Genomic DNA, 16,447 nt, shown 5'->3' with positions numbered 1-16,447 from the left:
TGTGAAGGCTTGATGCCCCAGTATAGGGAAATGCTAGGACAATGAGGCAGGAGTGGGTGAGTGCGTGTGGGAGCATCCTCAAAGAAGCAGGGGGTAGGGGGTGGGATAGAGGGTTTGCGGAGGGGAAACTGGGAAACGGGATAATATTTGAAATTTAAATAAAATAACCAATTAAAAAATTAAAAGTTCAGTTACAACTGATAAGCTACGACTTAAAAAGTCTTCATTAACCTGGTGCTACTTGTGCATTAGCTTTAAAACCAACCCTGCCCTTTAGCTGAGTTTATTGAGCCACAGTCAAGATCCAGAATATGCGAATTACAGATTTTCCAAATGGAAAAACCAAATTGCACCGGATGTATCCCGCGTCCCGGAACCAAAGCTCAGTGGCCTCGACTTCCGGGGGAGGGAGGAAGCGGGAGTGTGTTTTGACTAGTCGTTTACGTTTGACTCGCGGAGGCTTTTCAGGCGAGGACCTGGCACCCAAACCTGCGCTGAGTCTACAACTTCGCCTGAAAGGTGTTCCGGGCCGCTCTGGGGTCGCTCTGGAGGCGGCTAAACAGGCCGCACCTTCTGCCATGACTGCGCCCGCTGTGTTGCGCGCCCTGCGTAAGAACAAGACCCTCCGTTACGGAGTTCCCATGTTGGTGAGTGGCTGCGGACGGAGAGGAATGAGTCTGGACCCGCGGAAGGGGCGGGCCTTCCTCGGCTGAGTGGCGACTTGGTGCTGTCTTCCGGATACTGCCAACTTGGGGTCTGTGCTAGGAAGGGTTGGGAGCGAAGGGAGCTTTGAGGGTTTTTTTTGTTTGTTTGTTTGTTTTTGTTTTTCTTAGTTTACGCTCAAAAGTGTACCTCGGGTTCCCCCCGGTTCCTTTCCCTTCGTGAACGCGCGTGTTGTTACTATCCCCGTTTTACAGTAGCTTTCCTGGGTTAGACGTTGAGATTTTGCAAGAAGTCTAATCAAATGTGGAGCTCCAATAATTATGTTCATTTGTTGTTTGATCATTGACATAAATTAATTTGCTTTAGCATACTCCGATATTAAGAAAATAAACAAAAGCTTTTAAAACTACAAGACTTTTTAAAAAAGATTTATTTTATTTATTTTATGTGTATGAGTACACTGTAGCTGTAAAAATGGCCTTGAGCCATCATGTGTATGGCTGCTGGGAATTTGACTCAGGATCTTCGGAAGAGCAGTCAGTGCTCTTATCCGCTGAGCCATCTTGCCAGCCACAAGACATTTTACTTGATGTGCTTCTTGGCACATGTGAAGTTCCCGGCTTTTGTATTTAAGCACTGCTGAAAAAAAGGTTGATTTTAGAAATGTAAATGTCTTTGATGTATCTGGATTCTGTTTTGATAATTAGGGAACTCTGCAATCTGCTTTAAGAGTTTTGGGGTAAGCATTCGTTTTTTATAAAATGACAGCCATTTATGTAGATAAGGCGTGTATAAAGTTTGTTTTCTGGCCGGGCAGTGGTGGCGTACGCCTTTAATCCCAGCACTTGGGAGGCAGAGATAGGCGGATTTCTGAGTTGAGGCCAGCCTGGTCTACAGAGTAAGTTCCAGGACAGCCAGGGCTATACAGAGAAACCCTGTCTCGAAAAAACAAAAACAAATAAACAAAACATTGTTTTCTGTAAGTTCCTCTATTGTTCGAAAACACGGATTTTAGTTACTGACTTGCAATTATCATCTATCACTACGAGAGCCAATTTGATTTTCCTTCAAAATCATAAAAGTTAAGATGTTATGGAAAGAAGAAAAAAAAAACTCAGGGAGAGGCTTTCAATGTAGACTTAGTATACTGCCCTATTTTTGGAGCTAACCAGCAAGAAAGAGGCTCCTTCACAGATGGAAATTCCTTTCTTGGTCAGTTTTTAAATGGTCGTATCAGTCTTATGAAGGCATACTATACTCTGTAGCTCTGTCTAGACGAAACTCTTATGCCTAATTTGTTTTCCAGATGCTCCCCCCACCCCAAGTTAGGCAAAGAGCACTTTCTATGTCCAATCTGGGGAACCTCCTTTGAGTTCTGGTGTTCTCCTTTTCTGTTTTATAACGCATAGTCCGCTGTGCACAGTAAGGAAGCCTTCAGTCATGTAACAAAGGCAAAGTTATTCATTATGACCTTTTTACCTTGTAGATGTATAGTTAGTCATTCATTTCTGTTTGCTTCATGCACACACACATTGTGTTTATGCAAAATAACATTCTTTTTATTTAAGATTAATTTATAGATTTAGTAGATAAGCACTGTGTTTACATCTTTTTCATCTCTACCTCTCCCCCTCCAACTTCTGTGATTCCTTTCTTCCTTTCAATTTCATGACTTCTTAAATTACTATTGTTACATATTATATATATATATATATATATATATAACATAATTACATATTATATGTATAAAAGCAGCCATTTATCCCAAATAGCATTTTTTTAAAAAGTAGCTAAGAATATTTTATATGTGTAATTGTTAAATATAAATTTTTATTGTGGCTGCTATTTACTTAGAAATCATGGAGGTTAATGAAGGGCCCTAAAACCTGAGAGGTGAATCTCTAGATTGCCAGAGAGGAAACAGGAGGAGAGAATGTTCTTAGAAGAAAAGCATATGCCAACTTTTCTGTATGCAGAAACCCTTTCAGAGACGAGAGCAGCTCCTCTAATTGGGCCACTTAATCTAGTGAACAGAGACTCTAAATCTAATGCTGATTTTTGATGATGATTTTGTTTTGTTTTATTTTGCTTTTCACTCTTCAACCTGTGTACGTGTGCACGCGCGTCCACATGCACAGACACACACATCACAGATGCTCTCCCCATTTGTTACTTTTCTGAGATTATTTAGTTTTTTTTTTCATTTTCTTTTTGTCAGAAGTTTTTAAGTTACAACAGTGAAGTTTTATTGCTTTTATGAACCTTAGATTTTAAATTTATATTTATGTTTCTACACTTTTTCTTTTTTTGTTTTTATCTTTGTTTTTGTTTTTTTTTGTTGTTGTTGTTGTTTTTGTTTTTTGTTTTTGAAAGAGTTTCTCTGTGTAGCCCTGGCTGTCCTGGAACTCACTCAGTAGACCAGGCTGGCTTCGAACTCAGAAATCTGCCAGCCTCTGCCTTCCAAGTGCTGGGATTAATGGTGTGCACAACCCCCCACCCCCACTTTTTCTATTTAGTTATTTAAGCAGTGATATGGAGATCAAGCCATTTGGCCCTAATGGTTTAGCTTATTCATCTCTGATGTGAGAATTGCAGCCAGCCACTCCTTGGTAAAATAGCAGTAGCAGTTTGTAAGCTCCCTGAAAGGGTTTCTGCATACAGAAAAGTGGGGCATATGCTGCAAGACTCCTTTATAATTTGTTAAGAAAAAAGGCAGTGTTTACAAATGTCCAATTTTGTAAAGTCATAAAGTTGAAAGAAATTCTACAAAGACAAGGCCAGAGTTTTATTCCCAGGTGTACCCCATGTAGTTATAGTATTAAAAACTCAAGGGATGAGAGAAGTGATTTCCTGATAAGAGTACTTGCTGCTCTTTCAGAGGACTAGAGTTTCACAGCAGCTGTATCTGGCTGCTCAAGACTGCTTATAACTCCAGCTCCAGGGTATCTGATGCCCTCTTCTGACCTCCACAGTCACCTGCATATACTGGCACATCAATAGACACATACAGGCACACGCACACATATGCATGCATGCATATATGGATGCATGCACAAATACTAAAATCTTAAAAATATAAAAACTTAAAGCAAAACAAATTTTACTGATTTTGTGTGATCAAAGAAGACTCATGAATCAAACAACACTCAGAACCCAAAGAGGTTCAAAGAGTTCTGTCCTGCTACATCAGCAGTAAATATTTGTAGACAAAATACCTACAATAATAACTTAGTTGGATAGAGTTAGACATTTGTGGTTTTTTGACTTGTTCTGGTCAGTTCGTTGATCAATGGCATTTCTGTTTGTTTACCTTCCAAAGTTACATAAACTCTAAAGGGATTGAAGTACAGAGTCAGGTCCACTTCAAACCACTTACCAATAGGTTATCATTTAGTTGGGTGTGCTTTTATCTCCTCTTGAGTTTGGAAGCAGGGGAATCAGAAATTCAGGGTGATTCTCAGGCACATAACCAAGTTCAAGGCCATCTTGGTTAATGAGACCCTGTTCCTTAGTTGGTTTCTTTTGCTGTGAACAGACACCATGACCATGGCAAACTCTTACAAAGGAAAACATTTAATTGGGGCTGGCTTACCATTTCAGAGGTTTAATCCATTGCCTTCATTGCAGGGAGCACAGTGGCATGCAGGCAGACATGCTGCTGGGTAAATAATTGGAGAATTCTACATCTAGACCTGCAGGCAGCAGGGAGAGAGCTATCTAGGCTCTGACACCTCAAAGGCCACCCCCCAGTGATATATTTTCTCTATCAAGGCCACATCTCCTAATTCTTTCAAATAGTCCAAATCCCTGATGACTAAGCATTCAAATATATGAGCCTGTGGAGGCCGTTCTTATTCAAATCAACACACTCTGTCTCAAAAAGAAAAAGTAAACAAGAAAAGTCAAATACATATCTAGTATTGATTAATAACACCAGTTACAAGCTTGTAATTTTTCCAGGATAGTATAGTGGCCTTACTTACTGACATTGACATTTCACTTGCTGCATCTTGTCTGTCATTTTCAAAAAGAAAAAAAAAAAAGAAGGGGGTGGGGGAAGGCAAGAGAAAAATCCCATGGAAAATTTTACAAGTAAGTAGTTCATAAGCTTTAAATGGCATTTATTGCAATATTTTACCATTGTTGTATTTTATTATTAGTTATTGTTGCTAATCTTATTGTACTTATTTTGAAAATTAAACTTTGTTATATGTATTTATGTATAGAAAGAAAACAGTGTATTTAGGGTTTAATATTTGTTTGGGTTTCAGGTACACTGGAATGCCTTTAAAGGTAACCCCAACCACATCTGCTTTTACATAATGAGTAATAATTTTCTAGGAAATATAATCTGTGTGTTTATAGTCTGTCTGAGGCATTGTTTAACTGAATATAGCTAGTCAGAGTTGTCTGAGGCATTGTTTAACTGAATATAGCTAGTCAGAGTTGCCCTTCCAGTTCACGTAGCTGTTCCCTTCCTTTGTTTCAGTTGTTGGTTGTTGGAGGTTCTTTTGGTCTTCGAGAATTTTCACAAATCCGATATGATGCTGTGACAATTAAGGTAAGAACTATTTGACTTGTGTAGGAGAATTACATGCTCATTTCCCTTAGCAATTTTAATCTGTCTTGTCTTGCAAACCCAATAGCTGGTCTTTGCACCTTTTGTTGTTTAAAATGTCACTGATAAGAGTCCATGGAAGCCGGGCGGTGGTGGCGCACACCTTTAATCCCAGCACTTGGGAGGCAGAGGCAGGTGGATTTCTGAGTTCGAGGCCAGCCTGGTCTACAGAGTGAGTTCCAGGACAGCCAGGGCTACACAGAGAAACCCTGTCTCGTAAAAAAAAAAAAAAAAAAAAGAGTCCATGGAAATGAATCATATCAAGCATTTGGGAAAAGTTCTCTGTATTTACTTGTAATATTGTTGTTTCTCTCCCCAAATTCTCAGATGTACTTGTTTTTGTGTTCTTAAGGAACTAAAGAACATGGATCATTAGTTTTCCTCTCTAATTATAAATTAGCTATTACATTGTCATGCCAGTGATGTTATATTGCCATTTCTCATTAGTAAGTGATACTAAAATAAAATATTATAAATGAAGATGCCTATCTTTTATAGCATCTGTATTATTGTAGGTGTATACTAGGACCTCCGTTTTACAGGCGTGGAAACAAAAGTCCAGAAAGTTGTACTATCCTACATACGATCATGTATGTATGCCAGGATAGAGCTTGGATTTTTACCCTCTGTAATTACACATTCACTCTCAAATTTGTGCTGTCTGTTACATAAGATGTCTGGTTCATTAATTGAGAAATGTGTTGTAATTTGGGGGGAGGGAACACATTCCTAATATTTGAAGGCTTTTCTAAGTAATATATAACCATGTACCATTATATGCTAGAACAAGCATTGTTCACTGTGGTAATGGACCCTCCATTGTTGAATCCCACCAAGTACTATGACTAAGTATGTAGTTTAAGTACATGTGAATAAGACAGTCTTTGACTTGCCTATCTATTGTGCTTTGTAACAAGAGAGTACTAGCTTAATATTTAATGTAAATATTGTGACCCTATTTTCAAGATCAGATAATGAAAGTAAGAATAATCATAATAGTAGTGCTGATATGATCCAGACATTACCAGAAAATAAAGCTAAGTAATCCTCTTACTTTAATGACAGATGAAAAGGGCACGTACAACTAGATTAGGGAGTTAAATAACTAAAAAGCAGACTGCACAATGTGCAAAAAGAAATTGCAGTTGGTTGTATTGGCTATGGGGCTGAGAACACATAAGAAGACTGAATCCTCCACGTCCAGGAAGAAGCAGGCAAGTAAGTACTTACAAATCAATCCAGAATCGGTTCATCTGAAAACACCAATACTTAACCTCAGATAGTAAATGTTGAGTTAACTTGTGCATATGCCACACTTACTTATCATATTATTTATTTGACTGATCTATAAAACTTACTAAAATTCCATTTTTCCGTATGAGGTGGAACTTAATATAGTGGTGACCAACAGGGGAAGTTCTGATACTAGACATGTTTTTGCCCAGCAGGAACATAGTTGGCCTTGTTCAGTCTTACAAGGGTCTAGCTTTCTCTTATTTTACACACAGTGATTCCCTGGCCTGGGGATCAAATAGAGTGCTAGAGCACTTGCCTAACATCCAGCAAGTCTTGGGTTTGACCTCCAGCACAATGAGGGAGGAGGAGAGGGGTTGATATTGACTCATGGAAGCAAGAAATGTTTTCCTTAACTCTTAGGTACTCTAATGTGGAAAAAAACTGGAGTTTCAAGCTGTCATTTGGATTCTTTGAGGATTTTAAGCAAAACCATGGGATACATAAAATAAAAGATTAATGTTTTATAAAATTTTTTTGTTTGTTTTTACCTCAGTTTTCTTTCTGCTTCCTACACGGGACTTTAAGATTCATAAAGTGTACTATTGAACTATAGTTCATGAGCTATATGAGCTATAGAGTGTACTATTATACTGTGTGTAAGTTCATGGCCTATATGCAGAATATACTATTAATCTACCCTTAACTCTTTTTGTGTATATCCTCACCCCTGGATTCTCTCTGCTGTTTTATCTTCTAATTACTAAATCTGCCTTTTCTTACGATGGATTTCTTACTAACCCTGTTTTTTTTTCTTTTTTTGTTAATTTTTTAGAAGATTTATTTATTTGCTATATGTAAGTACACGGTAGCTGTCTTCAGATGCACCAGACGAGGGCGTCAGATCGCATTATGGGTGGTTGTGAGCTACCATGTGGTTGCTGGGATTTGAACTCATGACCTTCCAAAGAGCAGTCGGTGCTCTTCTCCGCTGAGCCATCTCACCAGCCCAACCCTGTTCTTTTAACTTTGTGATTTAGTACATTTTTTTAATTTCTAAACTGTTCATTTCTTTTATTATGTATTTCAAAACTCTAGAGAAATTTTTCATAATCATATTTTATCCACTTTTTTTTGGTGACTTAAACACTTTGTGAATTATAATTACTTAAAAGTCCCATCTCACATAAGGATATAATTATCTGTTTTCTTCATTTTTTTACTACATGATTATATCTTTGACTATGCCTTATAATTATTTTCACTTAAATATTGATTATTGTTTATAGGTGGCTGTAAAGGTTCTCGATGATATTGCTTTCCTTTAGAAACAGTTTGTCTTTTTTTTTCTAGGCAGGCAGAATGGGGTCTGGTGCCCTTAACACTGGAGCATGAGCTAGGTCCTGGCTTGGTTGGAGTTACAGTTAGCTTTAGTGCATCTTTGCTGCTTCCTCCTCCTCCTTCTTCTTCTTCTTCTTCTTCTTCTTCTTCTTCTTCTTCTTCTTCTTCTTCTTCTTCTTCTTCTTCTTCTTCTTCTTCTTCTTCTTCTTCTTAAAGGGTTGACTTTATTTATTATTTATTTATTTTTAAAGATTTATTTATTTTATGTGTATGAGTACACTGTAGCTGTACAGATGGCCGTGAGCCATCATGTGGCTGCTGGGAATTGAACTTAGGACCTCTGCTTGCTCCGGCTCGGTTCGCTCCAGCATAATTCACTGTAGTTGTCTTCAGATGCACCAGAAGAGGACGTCAGATCTCATTACTGGTGGTTGTGAGCCACCATGTGGTTGCTGGGATCCGAACTCAGGACCTTCGGAAGAGCAGTCAGTGCTCTTAACCTGCTGAGCCATCTTGCCAGCCCTTCTTCCTTATTCTTAAGACCTGACTCTACATGACTTTTAATTAGTATGCCAAGAAATTCAGCTCTACTTTTCAGAGATTTTCAGCTTAGCTTTATATTCTTGTTTTATGGAGTTTAGAAGTTAGGAATTTAATAATTACTAATTTAGTAATAATAATTTAGTAATTCCTTTGGGAGAGATAAACCCTATCACATGTCATTTGCTTTTGCTTTTGTCTTTGTAGCCCTGGGTGATGATTTCTCTAACCCCCAGTAGCAATATCTTCCTGGTTTCCAACCTTGGCTCCTCTTCTTTTTAAACTAACATATAAACTGTACAAAGTAACAGGCTTCATTATGACATTTCTATACATGTATGTAATGTGCTTTGATAATATTCTCTCCCCTTGTCTTAGTTTGGGTTTTATTCTTTTTGTTTGTTTGTTTGTTTTTTGTTTTTTGAGACAGGGTTTCTCTATGTAGTTCTGGATGTCCTGGAACTCACTCTGTAGACCAGGCTGGCCTCGAACTCAGAAGTCCGCCTGCCTCTGCCTCCCAAATGCTGGGATTAAAGGCATGTGCCACCATTGTCTGGGTGGGTTTTATTCTTGTGAAGTGACATCTTGACCAAGGCAACTCTTATAAAGGCCAACATCTAATTGTGGCTGACTTACAGTTTCAGAGGTTCAGTCCATTATCATCATGGTTGGGAGCACAGCAGTGTGTAATCAGAAATGGTGCTGGAGGATCTGAGAGTACTGCATCTTGATACAAAGGCAGCCAGGAGAGAGCTCTTTCACATTGGGTGGAGCTTGGCATAGGACCTTAAGGCCCATCCTGACAGTGACACACTTCCTCCAATAAGGCCACACCCACTCCAACAAAGCCACACCTCCTAATAGTGCCACTTCTCACTTCATATGGGCCTACCATATTCAAACCACCACACTCCTAATACCCTTTCTTTCTTTTTTACTTTTTTAAAGATTTATTTATTATTTTATGTAAGTGCACTATAGCTGTCTTCAGATACCCCAGAAGAGGGCATCAGATCTTATTATGGATGGTTGTGAGCCTTCATGTGGTTGCTGGGATTTGAACTCAAAACCTTCAGAAAAGCAGTCAGTGCTCTTAATCGCTGAGCCATCTCTCCAGCCCCCCTGATACCTCTCTTATCTCCCACTTCTTCCTTTCTTTGTTCCCAGATCACATTTCTAGTAATCCTCCTTTTACTTTCTCTCCTTATATTTTATTTTTTTATAAATTTCATATGTGAGTGCAAGCATGAGATAGCTGGCTGTAATGCTAACCCTTGATTATGATTCTGTACTTGTTCTAGGCTTGGCAAATGCAGTGGGGGTGGGGGTGGGAAATGACTTTCAACTCCAATTCTCAGCTCTTAGGAAACCCTAAACTGAAGACTTAATTGAGTTTATTTATTTATTTATTTAAATTTATTTTGTCTTAAATCTCACTTTGAATAGAAAATAGAGGTGTGAGAGGATAGCTTATAAAAGTGTTATACAGTAGGATAGTGTTTGCTGATAAGGCAGAAATGGCACATGACCAATAGCACTGATATAATTCTGGAAGCTCAGGTACATATGTGTTGGGATTTTTAAATCTACGTCTCATAATTTATCCCTTTTTGATTTGTCACATTTTGTCTCTATCATATATCATTTTATTAGAATTCTGGGATTAAACCCCTGGCTCATCACTTTGTTCACAGGCTCTGTTAAGTCACTTATACTCAGTGAGTCTGTGTACTGTGTCTTGTTTATTTCACCAGTTATACTCTTTTTTTTTTTTTTTTTTTTTTGGTAACACACAGGTAATAGACATGAGTTTTAATGTGCCACTATGGAACCCTAAATTTTTAACTCTTTATTTGGTCTATGGAAAAGGTTCTTTTATTTTCAAGTGTATTTTATAGTAATATTTTAAATATTTCTATACTACAAAACCTACATTGGTGGTAGATGAATAATGCTGCCTCTGGAGGCAGAGGGCCAATGTTTAATACCAATACATGTGTCTTTCACAAGTTATTTAACTTCCTGTGTCTTGCTTTCTATACACGTAGTAATGATGATGAAATTTATGTCCATCTTATAGGTTTTGTGAGCATTAAATAGTATATGTACATGTCAAATGCCTAGTAGATAATTCTTCAATGTATATCAGAGGCTGGAGTTATGTATTCATTATCACTTTGCATTAATTATCACAGTTGATATTAGAGATTTTGACATATGCTTTAAGTTAGCTGAACTTTCTTACCTGTTTTCCCTTTGTTTATTTCAACAGGGTCTCACTGTGCCCTTTGCTGGCCTAGGACTCATTATGAGAGCAGGCTGGCCTCAGATTCATAAAAATTTTCTATTTCTGCCTTCTTTGTGCTGAGATTAAATGGATGTGCCACCAGGCCCAGCTCTCCTATGACTTTTTTTTTTTTTTTTTGAGATTAATAATCTCTCTTTTTTTTTATTGGTTATTTTATTTATTTACATTTCAAATATTGTCCCCCTTCCTGCTCACCCCTTTGCAAATTCTTCATCCTCTAGAGGGTACTTCTCCACCTACCTACCCATTCCTGCCTTACTGCTCTAGTATCCTACTACGCTTCAACAACAAGCTTCCACAGAACCAAGAGCCTCCCCTCCCATTCCAGATAAGACCATCTCTACATAAGCAGCTGGAGCCATGAACCCACTCATGTGTCCTCTTTGGTTGGTGGCTTAGTCCCTGGGAGCTCTGGTGGGGGTGGGGGAGGTCCAGTTAGTTGGCATTGTTCTTCCTGTGGGGCTGCAAACCCCTTCAGCTCCTTCAGTCCTTCCCCTAATTCTTCTATTGAGGTCCCCGGGCTCAGTCTGATGGTTGGCTGTGAGTATATGCATCTGTATTAGTCAGGTGGTACTTGCAGAGCCTCTGAGGAGACAGCTATGCTTCTGTCAGCAAGCACTTCTTGGCATCAACAACAGTGTCAGGGTTTGGGGTCTGTAGATGGCATGGATCCCTAGGTGGGACAGTCTCTGGATGGCCTTTTCTTCAGTCTCTGTTCTTCTATGACTTTTAAAAGTAAAAAATGAAAAAAAAATTAGAGTGAAAAATAAATATAAAAGAATTAAATGATATATGTTCTTTTTCTTTTCTACAGATTGATCCTGAATTGGAGAAAAAATTGAAAGTGAATAAAATAACTTTAGAGTCAGAATATGAGGTAAAGTATGTTAATATTCTATGTTTTATAACATTCTCATTAGTCATGACTGGTTCTGTTTCTCAAAATAAATTAATAGTGAAGAAAAAATAAGTTTAATTTGAATTTGTGGTATTTGGTAAATTGTCTTAAATTTGGAACCTGAAGTGTGGGGGAGTTGTTGAGGTAAGCTCTACCAGTGCAGCACTTCACGTCTGGAATCTGTTGTTTGCTTTGTTTGCTAAAGGAGACACTGGGGACAGCCTCTGTTGCTTCCTGTGCCAGTAACTCAGTAGGCCTCATTTTTTAAATGGGCCCCCAACATACACACACACACACACACACACACACACACACACACACACACACACGAGGGTGTTGTCAGGGTTTGGTTTTAAATTTGGGGCTATGGGTAAAAAAGTTTTGTTCTTGAGTGTCTTAGCTGGATGTCAGGGTAGCAAGAGAATTCTGATGGGAGGTGTGCACTTGGCAGGGTTGGAGACCAGTTCTTAATGCATTTCCTTACTATGTCCTGTGCTCCTTGATAAGTCCTATAGCACTGGGTATTAGACTGTGAGGTTTGAGTCTTACCTAACACGTGTGTACAGCCTGACATGCAGCCAAACACACATTTTGTAGGTTTTCTACAAGAAGTCTTTCCTGTAAATGGTTTCCATGACTCTCTTTCTTATCAACTTTGTCTCACATCTTAAGAATTATTTTAAATTCTAATAAGCAACACCTTAACATACCTGGATAATGGTGATTACTTTTGCCAGGAATGGCGGCACATGTTTGCTATACCAGTATTCAGGGAGGCCAAGCATGATGATTTGTATATGCTTGGCCCAGGGAGTGGCACTATTAGGATGTGTAGCCTCCTAATAGTTGTTGGCTTAGGTATGGCCTTGTTGGAGTAGGTGTGTTACTGTGGGTGTGGGCTTTAAGATCCTCATCGTAGTCCCCTTTTAAAAGCACTCAGTGAGCCTTTTGCTAGTGACCCACTGAGCCGTCAAGAAGGGGCAGAGTGAAAAACACCACTTTTGAGTAAAGTGACAACATGTTGTGTTGTTTAAATTCAATCGGTGTTATAACAATTTAAAAAAAATTAAAATTAAAATTAAAAAAATAAAAAGATCCTCATCGTAGCTGCCTAGAAGTCAGTCTTCTCCTAGCAGCCTTTCAGATGAAGATGCAGAACTTTCAGCTCCTCCTGCACCATGCCTGCTAGGACCCTGCCATATTCCTTATAAGAGTTGCCTTGGTCATGGCATCTGATCACAGCAGTAAAACCCTAACTAAGACATCAAGGCACTAGGATTGCTGGTAGTTCAAAGCCAACTTAGACTACATAGTGAGTTCAAGGCTAGCCTGGGCTATATAGACTCTGTCTCAAAAAACAAAAAAACAAACTAAAAGGGCTTTTAGTTCCTTTAGATAAGTATTTCTCAACCTGTGGGTTGTGACCCATTAAAGAACACTGGAAAAATCAGATATTTATATTACTATTCATAACAGTAGCAAAATTACAGTTAGGAAGTAGCAACAAAAATAATTTTATGATTGAGGGATCACTACATGAGAGATTATAATAAAGGGTTGTGGCATTTCGAATGTTGAGAGCTGCTGCTTTACGTAATTTCGTAGCCATACTTGGAAATATTTATGCTAAATTAATAGCATTTTGTACATCCATATATATTTAACATTCACTCCTAACTTTTAAAGAAAAACACTTTTACTTCCTGTTTCCCTGTCCTTTGTTGAAGCCTTGGACTGTCTGCTTGAGGAAGTGAGCACTGAGCAGGCAGTCGGTGCTGTGGAGGGCTCATCTGGGAATAGATTCTTCTGTGTAGTTCTTTTAGGAATCATAAAAGTTAAGAGCTGAATATAGAACATTTTGTCTTGCCTTTTATAATCACTTATAAGAGAGACAATGCAAAGGTGGCCTGTGCTACTTGGTAAAGATTGTGTGCTTCTTTAGTAAAAGGGTTAATACTTTGTATCTAAACATCAAGGAAAACATACGCCACTTTCTCCATTTTTAGATAGAAATTACCCATTGATCTCATAGCATTTTTTCTTCCCTCAGTTATTTCAGAACAGAAGCAGGTATATAAAAGTGACTACTGAAGAGGATAAAGGAGCTCTTCTGTCCACCCCTTTTCTCCAGCCTCCCGCCTGTGCTTAAGACATTTAAGACTAAGGGAAGCTATGGTGCATCAGTTGAATGGTTCTGCCTAGGAGAAATATTTTTTCTCAGGTTACCTGAGGAGAATGACTTCATTCTGCAGCCCAGTGTCATTTCCCCAGTTGCAGAACAAGGCTCTTTGGTCGTCGTCTTACTTGTGAATGTGCCAGGGTCTACACCTTAGTTCTTCTCTTTTCTACTATGACCCATACCAGCCTTTCAGCTGGTGCTACACTAGAACAGCTTCACATTTACTCCTGTTTTTCCAGTCTCTTTCCTTTCTTTGTGCTCTTAGGAACAGAGTGTAAACTCCTGCCACTATGAGCTTATTATGTGGAAAGGTAGATGTAATGTCTCTCCGTAGCAAGCAAGGAAAGTTCTGAACCCAGGAAGTCCCTGAGGTTGGCTTGGAGTTGGTCTGTTTGCTGAACTTGTTCTTGAGCCTATTGGGTTTTCCTTGACTTGCTCACCACTTAGTGGTTACGTCAGTCAAAGCCACTGGGCTTTTGAACTAATATGTTTGATTTTGTGGCTCTGTAGAAAATAAAGGATTCCACTTTTGAAAACTGGAAGAATATTCGAGGTCCGAGACCTTGGGAAGATCCTCAACTCCTCCAAGGACGAAACCCAGAAACTCTTAAGCCTAAGACAACCTGACTGTGTACAGTTTTTGTTTTATTTTGTTTTGTTTTCAATGAAATGTTCTCACCTCGATCTGTAGGAAGAAGATTCCAGACCTGTGGAAACCTGGATGTGAATAATATGATGGCAGAAATTTTTGATTAAAAAGCCAGATATAAGTCTGTATGCTTTTCATTCTACTTGCAAATGAAAATAGTAGTGTTGAACATATATACATATGCACACACACATCCACACATACCCTGCTACCAATCTATAATAAAATGTGACTACTGCTTCCATAGCATGCCATGCATTCTACTTTCGTATTACCCACTCATACTCCTTTTCCAGCCACTAGAACATTTTTGCTATCTCAGTTTGGTTTCATAGGCTTAGATTCAGATTTTCCCAATAAAATTGTGACTTTATGTTAAGCCTATAAATAAGTAATCATAATCTAGTAATGGTCTTGTGTTTTATTCCTAATACTTTATAAATGAGCCTCAGAAACCTGTTTATATGCAGCACATGATAGTAAGGAGATGTGACATTTTGTTGAGGTTATCAAATGGCTGTGTTATGCATCAGCATAGTCTGGGAGTTGGTTCTAGTTTGTTAGAGCTCCTGTAGTCTGATCCTTAAACAAAATGGTAGGAAAGATAAGAGTTTTGTTTTTAAGCCAATAATAGCTCATTTTCTTCTTTTACTTCTGTTTAGGCAGTCTCAATTCCCTACCTTGTGTAATCTTAGTGCTGAATTCCAAATACCTGAAATTTCAGTTGAAATATTCCCATTATAACTATTCCAAATGATCAAACACCACACTTTTCCCTCAATCAATTTTAATTAATTTCAACACATTAGTTTTAGTAATCTTAGAATATTATTTAATGGATAATTACAAACTGACTTCAAAGTTACTGTCTTAGTTACTTTTCTGTTGCTGTGATAAAACCAAAAGCAACTTGGAAAATAAAGGGTTTATTTTGCTTACACTCTTAGTCAGGGGAGGAACTCAAGGCAGGGATTGATGCAGAAGCAATGGAGGAACATGGCTTTCTGGCTTGCTTCCCATTTCTTACTCAACTTCCTTTCTTATGCAACCCAGGATCATAAAGGATAGCACCATCTACAATGGGTAGTTCTCCCACATCAATCATCATTCAAGAAAATTACCTGTAGACTTGCCTACAAGCCAGTCATATAGAGATATTTTCTGGATTATGATTGCCTCTTCTCAGATGACCCTAGTTTGTATCTAGTCGATATGAAAACCAACCAAAATAATCTACCCCTTGTCAATTTGACACACCAACACAGCACTTCCTAAGCCACAGCCCTTCTTGTTTGTCCATGGTGTCATGCTAATATCAATATGACTGTATAAAACATTTCAACTTTTAAAAGTCCCACAGTCTTTAAATTTTTTAACACTTTATTTATTTATTTTTATTTTTTTGTTTTTCGAGACAGGGTTTCTCTGTGTAGCCCTGGCTGTCCTGGAACTCACTCTGTAGACCAAGTTGGCCTCGAATTCAGAAATCCTCCTGCCTCTGCTTCCCAAGTGCTGGGATTAAAGGTGTGCACCACCACCGCCCGGCTATTTTTCAATACTTTAAATGCTCAGTTTTTTAATAATACCTAATCTCAAACTACAAATGCTCTTTAAATCCCCAAATTTCTCTGAAATACTGAAAGTCTCTCTAACTGTGGGCTCCTGTAAGACAAAACAAGAGCAAACAAAAGACAAAGAAGTTAAAGACTTTTTACCCTGAGAGGGAAGAACTAGGGCATGCACAGTCACAATCAAATAAAATCAAAATCCAAATTCAACAGTGTGCAAAGTTTGATTCTTAACATCTGGGACCCTTTCATGATCTTCCAGGCCCCAAAGGGTTTGGGCAGCTAGCTTTACTTCTTTGGAACTGCCAGTTGCAAGCACATGAAGTTTATCTCCTAGGCCGAGGCCTATTCCACAGTTACTATCCTTGGCCATTTGCTTGGTACTGCTCTCTCTAAAATGCTAGAGTCTTTTACTGTGCTTCTTTCAGCTTCTTCTGGGCTATCCTCAAG

General features: G+C 38.5%; 1 protein-coding gene and 1 non-coding gene across 3 annotated transcripts; both read left to right on the top strand.

The window, feature by feature from the left end:
• The first annotated feature begins 392 nt into the window (after nucleotides 1-392).
• On the top strand, nucleotides 393-16,207 carry LOC116079871 (cytochrome c oxidase assembly protein COX16 homolog, mitochondrial). Of its 2 annotated transcripts, none has more exons than XM_031356013.1 (4): nucleotides 393-647; nucleotides 5,153-5,224; nucleotides 11,518-11,580; nucleotides 14,472-16,207. In XM_031356013.1, the coding sequence occupies exons 1-4, from the start codon at nucleotides 579-581 to the stop codon at nucleotides 14,505-14,507; spliced, it is 240 nt and encodes a 79-aa protein (XP_031211873.1). In that variant the 5' UTR covers nucleotides 393-578; the 3' UTR covers nucleotides 14,508-16,207. The 2 variants fall into 2 exon arrangements, with proteins under 2 accessions (XP_031211873.1, XP_031211872.1); XM_031356012.1 differs by having other exon boundaries at nucleotides 396-647; nucleotides 14,291-14,834.
• LOC116081303 lies at nucleotides 12,522-12,658 on the top strand. The gene has a single exon (XR_004114807.1). It is a non-coding gene; the product is annotated as a small nucleolar RNA SNORA21 (small nucleolar RNA).
• Nucleotides 16,208-16,447: the final 240 nt, after the last annotated feature.

This window comes from Mastomys coucha, unplaced genomic scaffold (assembly GCF_008632895.1).
Source record: "Mastomys coucha isolate ucsf_1 unplaced genomic scaffold, UCSF_Mcou_1 pScaffold6, whole genome shotgun sequence".
In the NCBI taxonomy this organism is placed as follows: domain Eukaryota; kingdom Metazoa; phylum Chordata; class Mammalia; order Rodentia; family Muridae; genus Mastomys; species Mastomys coucha.
This window is presented reverse-complemented; position numbering and strand designations above follow the sequence as displayed.

Excerpts from the sequence above, each read along its gene's own strand:
- LOC116079871 (XM_031356012.1), top strand. The coding sequence starts at position 579 with ATGACTGCGCCCGCTGTGTTGCGCGCCCTGCGTAAGAACAAGACCCTC. Across the intron at positions 5,225-11,517 it reads ATGATGCTGTGACAATTAAG|ATTGATCCTGAATTGGAGAA; the intron begins GTAAGAACTATT and ends TCTTTTCTACAG. Across the intron at positions 11,581-14,290 it reads CTTTAGAGTCAGAATATGAG|AAAATAAAGGATTCCACTTT; the intron begins GTAAAGTATGTT and ends GTGGCTCTGTAG.